Raw genomic sequence first — 13,878 nt, forward strand, 5'->3', positions numbered from 1 at the left:
GGATTTATTGTGGCATTAACATTCAAGCCATGGTTCCATAGAACTTCAGATCTCTGTCCAAGCACAATAAACAAAGAGGAGAGGACGGGACGATCAAACGATGCAACGGCAGAAACAGGACTTCAGAACAAGCCTGTACAACGAAGATCAAAGTCTATGGCCTCCGTGTGACAGCGGGTTTGTGCGACAAATACGAAGGTTGTTTGTGGAGGAGAACAAAGTGTTGGAGATCATTAGAGACTGGTGAAAGGGCGTCTTCAAAAGGTGTCAGGACCTCAATACAGAGGAGGTTGGTTTGTTTATGTGTGTGTGTGTGTTTTCACCACGCATTCACCCAGTGCTTTTAGTTTCATCGTCTGGCATTGATTTCTAGCCCACCTAAATCAGGCATGTCGAGTTTTATCCATCTTTGATGGGCCAATCAAAGGGCAGGATGAAAAGGTGAGGAATGATAAACGCCGAAAAACACTACAAAACCAACATCTGTAGACCTTCACTGGATCCTGAGGATCCGTCCCAGGTCAGCAGAATTTAATCCAACAACGAAAACACCTTTATTCTGAGGTGGAAAAAGAAATGACTATTTAATTTATGTAAAGCAATGAAGATAAACATATGTTGTGTGCTGTTGGACCGGCAATAAAGACTCCACCTAAAGGTAGAAGGAAAATTATTCAGCCTTAACTGGATGGTCTTTTTTGGCTCAGCAGTGTTTTTACAGTACATTCTGAAATTCAGGTATGGAGCCTTTCTGTAGATTCAGGCCTCAATAAATAACGTTTGGGACTCTACTGCAGAGGCGAATCTGGCTAGCACAATACTTCCAAAAACATCTAATTTGCAAATACAGTACCGGTATATGCTCTCATAGAGGACGCCTCTCAAGGAAGTGAATATTTTTAAGACAGCAGCAGTAGTCATTAAAAGTAGCAGTTTGCACTGAATGTGAAATTAATATCTGAGCCATCGAAACAGCGCTTGCATTTTTTTGCAAACAGCTGATAAATAGTATATTTTGACATTAAACCTAATATACAAGGAACGTTGAATAATTGTATTTCTAGCGTAGCAGCAGACAACATTTTTTTCAAATACTCCATCCCAGAATACTGAATGATTTACGGCGCATTTCTGTAGAGCATGGCAGAAACCAGACCCTTTAGGGTCTTCCACCGGCATGCTGGTGATACCTGCATTAAATATTCACCACAGAGCCCCAGAGCTTGGTGCCCTTCAAAAGCCCCCCAACCGCATCTATTTATTTAAAATTTTGTTTATTCCTCTTTTCATCTGCCTCTGCTTCTTTTTTTATTTGAAGCCACACAGTGAGAGGCGCCTGCTGACTGAACGCGAGTAGCAGGGAATCAGAAATCCTACGAGGCCAGTTAGCAGGTTTCCTTTGGTGGGCGACAGTTCTCAGAGAGAGAAGAGGGATGAAGGTCACGAAGAGAGAGGACAACGACAACAGAAAATGACAGAACGACGGACGGACAGGAGGAGTCAAGCTCAGATTCTTAAAGATACTTCCTTTCGCATCGATGCAAGCTCACCACTGCTTAATGCTTAATGATGCCATTTGGAAAATGTGACCATGCTCAACCAAAAATATATCTTAAAGTCAGGAGATTCTCATTTGGATCTTCTACAGGAAGACAGATGTAAACATGTTTCTGGTCAAGAAGCTGGTGCTTCATGCTTACTCCTACAGAAAGTGATCATAAGAGGGAGGAAAGAGAGAAACACTCATCTTAAAGAGCTGAAATATGTTTACCAATTCAGACGAGGCTCATCGGGGGCTTCCCTGGCAATGTTTCCGACTGCGTAGGATGTTGCTCAAAGTTCTCAATAAGAGTGATTTAAAATCCTTCATTTAACATTATCATTGCCAACATTGTGAAGATTGAAATACTTACCAGATTATACTTAAGTATTCCACTTGGGTACACCTACAGTACTGCAAGGCTTATTCACAGTGGCAACAGTTTCAGATACGGTGGAACCTCGGTTGTCAAACATGATTCATTCCGTAATACTGTTCGAAAAGGGAAAGTATATTTTCCATAAGAAATGACGGAAAATAAATGAATCTAAATTTTGAGAGAGATTTGGACACCCGTCTGGATACAAAAAAAAAGTCTGGATTTTCCCCATTTACTTATAATAGTGGTTTTATAAAAAATATCTTGTAAAATATGCATTCAATTGACTGAAAAATCACAGTCATAAAGGGGTCCAATATGAATTATCATGCAAAATGTCAGGACCCCATTCTTGACCCCATTTACAGATTAAAACGTCTATTAAAAATGCAAATCAACGCTGATTCACTTTCACTTTTACTAAAACAAAACATTTCGTTTCAACCACGAAGTACAACAAAAAATAGGTTTTAGCATCGATACTTGGAGCCTCTTATTAACGGCAATAAGGAAACACAGAAATTCCAGACAGTGGGTGCCTCAATTTTATGCAAAAACACAGGAGGAAAAAAATGCATTAGCATTTTGACCAAAAATCCCTACAAATTAAGACAACTGTAATAGTTAAGAAGCATAGTGTAAAATGAATGAAGATGACGTTCATGAATATACTGCGAACAAAGATGCAAACTTGACTTAATGAACCTCGCTCCATGTTATACAGTATCTACATAAAAACACACAAAATGATGCATCTAGGGGGTGAATTTTGCTCACTCTTTCAGAGAGGGTGTTTTTGCTTGAAAGCTGCAACACCAGTTGTAGGGAGATAAAACATTTTCCCTCTCAGTCTGTACACTTGAAAATTCCCACGCATGCTCGGCTACCTTAATTTCTTATTGCCATTTACATTTCACCAGAGAGGAATCTTCTTCTTCCGTGACGTTTCCCTCCTGTGCACGAGATAAATCCTCAACGGAAAACAAAGATAATGTGATGCGGTCACCGGTGGTGTCGTGTCTCATTGCACATGAGTGTTTATGTGTGAGTGCACATATCTGTAGCTATACCTGCCACTCTGAGAAGCGAGGCCAGGTTCAGAAGCGTGGTGGACTGCCTGTAGGCTGTGGAGCAATGGGCGATGCACTCCTCGATGAGAGACAGACGGTCGGCTCGCAGACGCACTGGGAGGGAGAGAAGGGAGGGGTGTCACGCATATTCTGCTAATTACCGGATTCAATCTGTACAAGTTGCAGCTGATGATACAAATGATGAGCTGGTGCAAGTTATGGAGTAATGATGTCTGCAAAACAATGAACTCCTGCAGAGTTAGCTATAGCAGAGCCCCTCTGTAATGATGTACTGGCCTTGGTTTTGGGCAGAAGTAATGACATAATAAAACATAATGGACAGTATGAGGACATAACTCCTTCATTAGCTTTGTCTGACCCGCGACACACCCGACATAAAACGTCACTCAAATAATCCAGTAGTTTTTGCATAATTCAGCTAACGACCCAAACAGCAAGATAAGATCAGTTAAGATAACACTCGTCTTAACCATAGCCTTTAATTTAAATATAATTCTGCACTTCGTCTGATGAATCTGTCCATTGAACGACTGACTCTGGAACTTTAGGTTTCTCCAAACCTTTCTTTTCTCAGACAACTTAGCTCTTCCGCCAGTGCAGGACACAGTCTGATATTTTTTTTTGTGTGTGAATAGCTTTTCATTAACTAAACGGTTTGGATGGCTGAAACCTTGGAGGTTTAGATCCTTTTCAGAATTTCATGTCAAGAAACAGAAACGCCAAAAAACCTACTATCATATTTTTCTACACTTGCACTCAGAGCCTGAAAATGGCATGCTATGTGCCAGCACAAGCCTCTGGTGCCATGTTCACACCCTGCTGAATAGGTTTATGGCTCTGCAACGTTGGGTGAGGCCGTGAGGACATTCCAGGGAGAGTGGTGTGTATGAAACTTTTGCCTGAGGTGTTATAGGAGGGCTGCTGGAGACAGCCTAGAATGGATTTCATATGCTCAGATCCTTCCTCCTCGGATTTGTGCATGTTTATCTCAAGAGTGAGGGAGCGCACAGGGACAAGGTTTTTACTTTGGTGAAAAAGAAAATAATGTGTGTGTCTGCGTGCACATATCTTTGAGTTAGTATAAAAGAGCAGTGTGAAGGCAACACGGGCAGCGTAGAGTCATGCTGCCAATCCGGCCCTGGGCACTGAAGAAAAGGCTTTAGATAATAATCACCGATGCAAAAAAAACACTTCCCGGAAGAGAACAGCAGAAGTGGGCAGCGACAAAAAATTATGTAAGGCAGCGAGGAGAGTAAAAGGTAAGAAGGAGCAGGAAAACAAAAATCTGGTGGAACAGTGAAACAAAAGAAGAGGGAGGGAGCGATGGCAGATTATGGCCCCCTCTCTCATAGTGGCTTGATGTTGACAACTCGGTTTGATGAGGGCAAAGGGTGAATAAAGCAGAGACCTCAGAGACCAACAGCACCTCGGTTCAGAGGTGAGGGAATGAGGGGCCAAGCTGGTTCGTCTGAGTTACAGCTTCTTTTATAGAGCCATACCGGGAAAACCGCTGCAAGGAAAAAAAGAGTGTGGAGAAAGGAGAGAAAGAAGGAGCGTGGCGGTGCATAGTGATCGGCCAGGTTTACAGATGGAGCTGAAATGCTGATAAGGGTGTGTGTGTGTGTTTGTGTGTGTAAGAGAGACCAAACACTTCAATCCTGATTATTCCATCAGGCAGACGTTGTTCGCCCAACAGTCGATCCATAAATAACCATATATTTAGATATAGTAGCAAGAAAAAGAATTACATATCTATTTAGCTATGAATTTCCCTTTGGGATTAGTAAAGTATTCTGAATCTGAGCAGATAAGCTGGGGGGGGGGGGGTATTGTGTATAGGTACGCTCTGTGGAGGTCGACGTCCTCGCGCCCTCTAGATTAAGAACAAATGAATGAAGGCATTCCAGTGTACGGACAGTTGTGGTTGATGAGGACATTTTCTACACGGGCATTTTGTTGTACCTTGAAGTGGGAGGATGCTGACGCTGAAATGTTCCAGTTGGCTGAGGGCGCTGATGAGGTCCAGCTCGTCCTGGATTGCCTGAGGACAGTCTGTGATCAGCTGGAGACACGCCCTGACGAAAACAACAATCAGTTAATGCAGAGGCACGAGATAGGGACACAGTCGGGTAGATTAAACGGACACGCACATAAACAGTCGGATGCTGTTGTGGAATCAGTGTATAGAACTCACACAGAGGAAACGAAGCAAGTGTGAAGGGAACATTCCGTCTGCTACTGGCTACCGCGGATAAACCGATGATACTCAACTAACTGGATGTATATTTCTATGCAACAGAAGGTTAAGAGTTCTATTGATCTTCATCTGTGAGAGAGGGCAAATCATCTCATAGAGGATGCGAGTTTGGAAATATTCGATACAAAACAGAAAACAAAAGTACCAAAATGTAAAGGTCAGTTTTAATTTGATGAGGTTGCCAAAAAGAGAATGTGAAGCAACGGCCGCTGCTTGTATTGTCCCGGGGGAAAAATTATATTTAGCTACAGTACACATTTTCAGTTGTACTTTATATTACATATGTGAAGTTTAAACATCATGAACACAGCGGGAGCACTTTAATACATTCATTTACAAAGTCAAGTCTACTTCAGCTGATATCCAACGGGGGGGGGGGGTTCTCTCGCAACACAAACCACGCCCATTACCCTTAATAGGATTATGTAATACAGAATTCTGAATATATAACAGCACTGAATGTGTCAGATTTTGAGCCACTGATCATATCCAAGGACACAAGGTGCATCCTGTGCAGCATGCGCATCTTTGGCATTTAGCATGATGAAATGTGTGCCTGCAGTTATTTTTAAGAACACAGGCAGTCAAGAAGAGACTATCAATTTCACATTACATTCTGCCTGATATTTCGAATCTGCATGCACACAGTGGGATCGGCCAAATGAATGATGCTGTCCAATCAGGTGTGTGTGTGTGTGGGGGGGGGGGGGGTTACTCTGGTTGCTATAAAAGAAAGACGACCCAATTACTGTCCCACTTCCCTACTAGGAACAGACAGTATCTGCTGGCACCCCTCAGAGATATGAACCCACCCAGAACTAAATGGAGTTTCTCAAACATCTAACAGCAAGTGAGGTCAGCATCTCAGACATCGTAGAAACATTTGTCCACGCTAATGCAGAAAACGCGGGAAATGCGTCTCATTTTTCCTCATCACCTGGCCAGGCTCATGCAGGAGTCTGTCAGAGTGGTGGATGAGTTGAAGTACTCCCTGGCAGCCGCCAATACTAATTCCACACTGCTGTCGTAGGCCACCTTCAGCGCGTAACTTTTCCCCCGGAAAGCCAAGCTGACGGGAACATCCTGGCCAACCTGGAAACACAAGATTTCAAAAGAGAATGCGCCATTAGAATGTATCATTCACCATTGGGCAAGCGTGTGTGAGTCAAAGGCAGCGTTTCAAAGTGATATTTAACAAACCTTTGAGCAGTGCATGAGCTGCCCGGCCAGTCGTATGTTTTCCAAACGGCTGGAACACAGCAGGGACTCTACAAAGACCTAGAGAAGTCGGAGGGAAGAAAACATACAGCGGCCTTAACATAAATAAATTGTCTTGGAGAACTCGTCTCTTTCAAATAAATATGACATGAAATGTGCTCCAATGCGCCACTCTTGGCTCCAATAGTGCACTTAGACACTTCACCATCTTAAGGTGGAGGTTTTTAAAATATATATTTCAGTATAAATATGATTATTCCACATTTTTTCGTATACCTGGTGACATGTCTTTGGGTTTAGACAGGTGTAGACATTCTGCTGCATGTCAAGCAGGTCCTGCAGTAGACCTCTCCACACCGTCTCTCTCACTGGAGGGATTCTGGACATAAATAAATGCATTTAATGACATCTATGTGCGCTCGGAGCCATCTGCGTTCATGCATGTCAGCATCTCTCTAAGTCCGTACTTGCGGCCAGTGTGGCGGCATAGTTTCACCATTAGTTGGTGGGCTTCTTCCTCACTGTTCTGGCTGTTCTTCACATATGAAATGGGCTTCTGCAGGCCGTGTTTCTCCAAAACCTCTGCAACACTTTTGAGAACAGATACAAATTTAATTAAATAAAAAATAAAACACTCACATAATGAGGTAGTGTACCTGCACACACACACACACACAAAAAAAGGAAAGTTTAAATTCACATGAAACTTCTCAGGATGATTGGCAGCACAGAAGTATCATAGTAGGGATTGCCAAAGAACAAACAGTGCTTTTTAAAAAAGAACCCAAACGAGGATATGGAGGAGAAATGCAGAGGATGTGTACGCTCTAAGCTGTTCATTATTTTGGCAGCAGGAAGTCATTTGCGAGCCACAGCGCAGGCGGAGAGTATGTAGAGCAGGACTGAAGAGCAACATGATAAAGTGCAACCCAATGAGACAGCACCTCTTTGTAAGCGTGTTTGTGTGTGTCTGGGAGCATGTGGATGCTGGCAGTCTCGTATGACTGTGTGTGTATGTGTGTGTTAGTGTGAGATCATGGCACCCTCCAGTCTCAACAGGGTCGTGGTGCTACAGATGTTCACTTTCTGCTGCATCTCATTACCATAGTAAACAGGTGCCTGCGTGTGCGTCTGATAATCCTGCGTGCGTGTGAATGTCTGCATGTTCCCTGTGCAAACATGAATGTGCCAGCAAGTAGAAGTGGAGTGGCATGCAGCTGGAAACAGCATTTGTTTTTCACATTTAGTGCCTGATTCATCTTGTAGCATTGTGTGCATGTACGGGCGTTGCAGCAGTTCAGCACAAAATATACACAAAAACAGACCCCCCCAGGGTGTGCTTATGCATGGATGTGTTTGCCTGCATGTAAATATGGATATTTGTCTGTAAAGGCCAAATCTATGCTCGATCACAGGCTTTCCTGTTGCGGCTTCCTCCTTCGCATCATCGTCTACATTCGAGTTCCCTCCAGGCTCTCGCCCTCCCCTCTGCCTTCATCCTTATTCTGCATCCCTCCTTCCTCCCCATGCCTTCTCCGCGTTTGGAAGTTCGCCCTGAGGGGAGGGGTGGAGGATAGAGATTGAGTAACAGAAAGTGAGAGAATTTGAAAGTGAAAGAGATAGAGCGAGATAGGGAGAGAGAGAGAGAGCGCAAGGTGGTTTTAACCTATAACACAGCAAATGCCTGAGGATGTTTGACTACCATGGGACCGGTAGCAGCTCTTTGATATTGAGTGTGTGCACGTTGACTGCATATCCACGTCTCATCTGCCACTTGGTGCTTTCTATCAGGCCCATATTGGGGGAGGAAAGTAATGAGTCTGGCTACAAAGTCAACATTTCCCCAGCACTTCAGCACTAATCATAGAACTGACAGGCTGATCTCTTCAGAACTTTTCATGCCCTGCTAGTTGGAGCAGCAGAGATGTATGAAGAGGTGGACTGAACACTTGTTTTGTCTAAATCAATAAAGTTTGCATTATAATGTTGGGGGAAAAAGACATAAAAGCAACAGCAAATTCTCGGTCCAGCACATCTGGCTGAGCAGGACAGACAGGAAAAGACGGCGTTGAGTTGAGTTCACGTACCTGAGATGCTTCTCCAGTTTGTCTACTTGATCGTGGAGGGAAGCAGTTCTATCTGTGTCTGGCCTATAGGACGATAAATAACATGCTATTTTAAATTCATGTCATCCAAGAAATAGAATAGAAAAAAATTATTTTGCATGATAAAAGGTGTGCACAGCGTACAAGTTCACGTCTCTGTGTGTATTTACGCAAGGACAGTGAAATGTATGTGTGGGTGAACGTGTGAGCCAACCACAGTGTGTGAGGTCGTACAGATTTCATACTAAAAATAAAACCCGACGATGCTCTGCCTGAGGCAAACAATTCAGGGCCAGGCTGACCTGCCCCCCCCCCTTCCAGAGTACTAACCATGATGACACAACCACGTGGGCAAGCAGCAGGATGCAAGCGAAGGTGTTCTTATGTTTGCATCATTTCCCTGTTTTTAGATAAGCTCTATTATTTTTTTTATTTTAATATCCGTCCTCTCTAATCTTCTGTCCATTTTCACACTTTCAACTCTCTAAGGGTTCATACACATTATACTTTTCGTAAAGCAGCTCGAGACCAAGTTAAACCGGCCCATTAAAAAATAAAAATAAAAGTATGCATTTTTTACATTACGGTGGCAATTTTGGAGCTCAATAAGTTAGGCAAATCACTCCTAGCAGAAATGTTAAGTTGAGGGCAATGCACTTACAATATACTGTATATAATTGAGATTTGCAGCATTGCTCATCCCAGCACTGTAGGAAAGTACCCCATCTGTCAAAGTGAAAACTCTTCATAATAAATGTTGAAATACACCCCGATTTAGAAATAGACGTTTATGAGTAACAACTGCATGGCTTTATTTACAATAACTCAGCGCTGAGCTGTAAGAACGCTGAATATTTAATTTCTGTGTTGGAAGGACGAGTGATCAGCTGAAACTAAAAGGAAGATGCAAAACACTTGCATATCAATTCGAGTTGTTGGGCAAACGTTCATCTTTCTAGTTTTTAAAGGAACAGAAAAATAACTCACAGAGACAAACACAGAAGGATTCTCACCTCTTTGGATTTGAACCAGAATAAAAAAGCATGAACTGGATGTGGCCTCCCGAGCTAGATGAAATGCATTAATATTGTTCATTTGTAGCATATATAAATATATATCTATCTATATAAATATTTAGTGCTACCACAGAGCTAAACTGCTGCTAACAGCTGACATTAGCTAAAGCGAAACGTGTAGTACCGTAATTCAATTCAGGCGCACACACAAATGAACGTTAATCCAGCAGACTATATTTTAATTTACTCGGCTGTTCGGATGTTCAGCAGATCCATTTAATCAACATTTTTAGTCTTTTGTCCACCTGGATCTTTCCTCTCACTCTTTCATCGTCAGTCGTTCGCTGCATTCTTACACAGCTTCCTAGGGACAGGCACTCTTGCCACATGAAACACAATTTGCACCAGAAGAGGCATTAGAGGGGCAGAGACAGCGATGGCAGGAGTTAGGAAATACTGTACGAACTGCAGCGCGGTTTACTGATGGCTCCTGAGGGTCCAAGTTGTGCATGAAAGCAGAGAGAGAGAGAGAGAATGATGGGGGGGGGGGGGGGAAGAAAGGTGTGAAGAGATGGAGGCTGAAACAGAGGTGGTAGTTAGGATTATTGATCGGTCCTCGGAGAGAGGAGAAAAGGTGAAGGGAAAGGGCTGAATGGGGGGGGGGGGGGGGGGGGGTCGGAAGAGATGTACTCTTACATACGAGTGGATGGTGGACAACGTTAGCATCTTAACATCCTTTCATCTCATTTTAATCCGGTTTTTGTTTTGTCGCGACAGACACACTGAACTCAGCCGTCTGATTCCAGTATTAGAATGTTTTGCAGCCAATGCTGATTCGCAACGCTCATCGCCGGAAGGGCTTTTACATCACAGGGTGTGTGAGTTTGTGTGTCTGACCCGTAGCCCCGCTGTGGCAAACACTCCAGGATGTCATAGCAGAGGCTGAGCTGGTCATCTCTCTCACAGCTGTAGACGCACTCCAGAGCAACCCCCATCAGCTGGGCTGGGTCCCCGATGATCTTCTGCGGGCACTGCAGGAGGAGAATGAACCGTGCCGGTCATACACAATGAGGCAGCGGATTTTCTTCCCTTTAGGAGTTTGTACATATTCTGCCCCCCCCCCCCCCCCAATAGTCAGGAGACATGTCCTTGACTGTGACCCTTAGAGTGTCATAAATATAACATTTACAGCTCAGGGATGTGACACTGACCATGATATGGCACAGATGAAGAGAGGCAGTGCGTGTGTGTGTGTGTGTGTGTGTGATATGGTTTCCCAACTATGATCCGTTCAGTTTGTGTAATCACTGCGATACACACATCAGGTTTGGAGTGCTGGAAGACGATGAGGGGCAGGGCGAGGTCTCGCTGGGCCAGGCTGACGGCGTACTCTCCGAGCAGAGTTCTCGCAGCGCCTTCCGCTTGTCCCTCACATCGGTGAAGGAAAGGCACCATCCACTGGAAGGCATCTTTAACGTAGCGCTCAGCGCTGGACTGGTGACAGGGAGACATTCATAGTCAGACGTGAATCTGAAGCAGCGGCTTCCACACCTACTGCAGGCTACCGAACACACGCTTCTGCACTGTAAGGCCACTGCACCTCACCGTCTTCTTGGTGCAGTAGTAATGTGGGGAAATTATCAGGTCATACATTAGTTGACAATGAAGCATTATATTTGTGCGTCAAAGAGAGAGAGGAAGGTATACAACATCAGGGGTTCCCTTTGAAAAGGGATAGAGTCAACTCTCGCATTAACAAAGCCAGGATCTGAAGGGTTGGACGATTGTCCAACAAAAAATGTGTCACAGCAGTAAAATGTTAGAAGGTACCGAGTCCGAAACGTAGCGATGGCAGGCTGCAAGCTGGATACCAGAATCAAAATCACATGATGCAAAGGACGTGAAGCTGAATTGTAATTAAAATGTGTCTGAGCTACAATAGTGGCATTTGACTAGTTAATTATTTGATGAATGCCATGCTGGTGCATGACTTTGACCCCAACTTGAAACAGCTCTGAATGGGGTTCTACAATCTACAGGATGAGAGCAGTGATGGGGAAAATTAAGACACCAAAAAATATCAAGACGCTAAATGCAGAATCGCGTAACACATGCAAAATTATTTACTTTGCTGTGTCTCTGATAAATGAAAACATCAGACATATGCAAAGAGGGAGATTTTATCTATATCACACACACATACACACACAACTCCCAATGGGATTACCAGTCCAAACAGCATGTGCTAGTGCAGTCAACAACATTTGCTGGTTGCCTGCCTGCATGGCGGATCTTAGCGAGGCCTGAGGTAACTGGAGCTGCCAGTTATTAGCTACAATTCACAGACGGCTCATATTCTTAATCCAAAGGGACTCAGACTGTAGTACCGTCCACATTCTACCTTTTATGGCTTTTCCGCTGTAAAACATCAGGGGTTTCAGGAATTTAAAGTTTTACAAAGAAACTGCAGAAGAAACCATTTCACCGTTATCTCTTTCCTTATTTTTTTGTATTTTTCATCTATTCCTTTAGTAGTATTTCTTTTCTTCTTTTTTGGCATGCTCCTCTTTTATGTTAGCTTTTTGTAATTTCTTACAATGAATGAATGATTTTTTTATTGCAAAAAGAAAAAGTTCCAGTAAAAAAAAATTGTAATATGAAAAGGCCAAAAATCATTCCGCTCACATTTTTCATCAGTAGGTGAAGCTTGTCAATGTCACGCAGCTGCTGTAGATCTTCAAGTGTCAGACTCAAATCACAGGATGTCTCGTACACGAGTGTTTCCATGGTGACCAAGTCATCACACAAGCGTTGTAGCCCTGGGATCTCTCGCTCCTTCCCCAGACGCACCAGCGACAGAGCACAGTCCACCTGATGGCAACAAAACAATTCCAGTGAGCGCAAAGAAGAACCCAGAGCGAAAAACAGACAGACAGCATCACACTCGTACGCCGACCTCGAACTCTCCTATGACGCAGTTCTGCTGAGCTTCCAGGCTGTTGTATACCATGGTATAAAGTGTGGTTTGCATACTATTTAAAGAAATACAAATACCACAAATTTAGTCGCACACAAATGCCAACAGACATAATAGTCACCGAGTAGTGAGGCCGAAACAGATTCCATTATTCTGAATAATGCAGGAATTTATCAACTCAATCATTTTCAGTCAAAATTATAATCTCCAAACCAAACCAAAAATGCTAAATCAGATGCTCTGATAGCAGCAGATGAAATGCTAAATCTAAATTAACAGCAAGGACATGAAAATGCTTGGAATTCTATCTGAAAGCCTTTAATGCTGAGGCAAAACCTGCTGCTTGTGATGGAGGAAACTTTAAGGGATGAAGTCAGGAGCCTTCACCAACGGTGGGACATCATTTTCTGTGCCTGGTAGTGGGTAGAGATATTACACCATTTATGTAACGAGTTTGAGCTGCTTCCAGATTAAAGGTTAGATTCATCATCCATGAATTTCTGCCCCAAAATTCACTGCATATACTGAAGATTTTTTGTGGTGTCATTTTCAAGCTTAGCTGCTCGAGAGAAAGTCCTTGCCCCCCATCTGCGCTTCCAATGGCCACCCTGAACATAACTGAGGGGCGGTCAGGTGAACTGCAGGTGAACTGCTATCTTAAAAGGAGCAGAGCGGAAGTTTTAAATTAAGAAACCCTGATCTACAGGATTATGGCACAGCATTGTCCCTGCTGCTTAAAGGGCATGGCATTCAGACAGTAAGATGTGTCTGCGTAGGTGGCTTCACACCAGTGTACGTTCTGCTCGCTACCCACTAGTGATCCGCATCATCCATATTTAATGCACCCATTCAAATAATTTATGGACATTGGAACTCCCACTGGTGCCTCAGGATTTTTAGGATGATAGCTCTGCTCTTTCCAAACAATTTCACCGGATGGACCAGATGAGTGAGCTTACGAATGTGTTAAGAACACAGACCGTGAATTACAACTTAAAGGACCTGCATGTTCCTCACTGATCACATATTTCATCCGGTTGGATGGCATTTTGCTGGTTTTCAAAATGATCATTTTGACTCAGCGTTATTGATCGGGCAAAATGCCCAACTTGCTTACGTCACCAACGTATTAAACAAAACCGGCTTTGCATAAAGATTTTGAAGGGAAAGAGTGAAAAAACTGGTTGGCTGAGTTGAATAAATTAATTTGAATGACAAAAAGAAAGAAGCACTGATTTATTTATTTAAAAAGGATCCCCATTAGTTGATACCGTGGCATCAGCTAGTCTTCCTGG

At 43.3% G+C, this 13,878-nt stretch overlaps 1 protein-coding gene across 1 annotated transcript in view; it reads right to left on the reverse strand.

Moving 5' to 3' along the window:
* nbas (NBAS subunit of NRZ tethering complex) overlaps window positions 1–13,878 on the reverse strand; it is a 109,865-nt gene that overhangs the window by 64,477 nt on the left and 31,510 nt on the right. The window contains exons 24-33 of the mRNA XM_068753604.1: window positions 12,292–12,477; window positions 10,927–11,100; window positions 10,504–10,637; window positions 8,573–8,635; window positions 6,953–7,075; window positions 6,762–6,864; window positions 6,468–6,545; window positions 6,205–6,359; window positions 4,973–5,085; window positions 2,990–3,103 (exon numbers count right to left, since the gene is read on the reverse strand). Of these exons, the coding sequence (XP_068609705.1) occupies window positions 2,990–3,103; window positions 4,973–5,085; window positions 6,205–6,359; window positions 6,468–6,545; window positions 6,762–6,864; window positions 6,953–7,075; window positions 8,573–8,635; window positions 10,504–10,637; window positions 10,927–11,100; window positions 12,292–12,477 (1,243 nt within the window). The remainder of the gene's footprint in view (window positions 1–2,989; window positions 3,104–4,972; window positions 5,086–6,204; window positions 6,360–6,467; window positions 6,546–6,761; window positions 6,865–6,952; window positions 7,076–8,572; window positions 8,636–10,503; window positions 10,638–10,926; window positions 11,101–12,291; window positions 12,478–13,878) is intronic.

Source organism: Brachionichthys hirsutus, chromosome 20 (assembly GCF_040956055.1).
Source record: "Brachionichthys hirsutus isolate HB-005 chromosome 20, CSIRO-AGI_Bhir_v1, whole genome shotgun sequence".
NCBI lineage: Eukaryota > Metazoa > Chordata > Actinopteri > Lophiiformes > Brachionichthyidae > Brachionichthys > Brachionichthys hirsutus.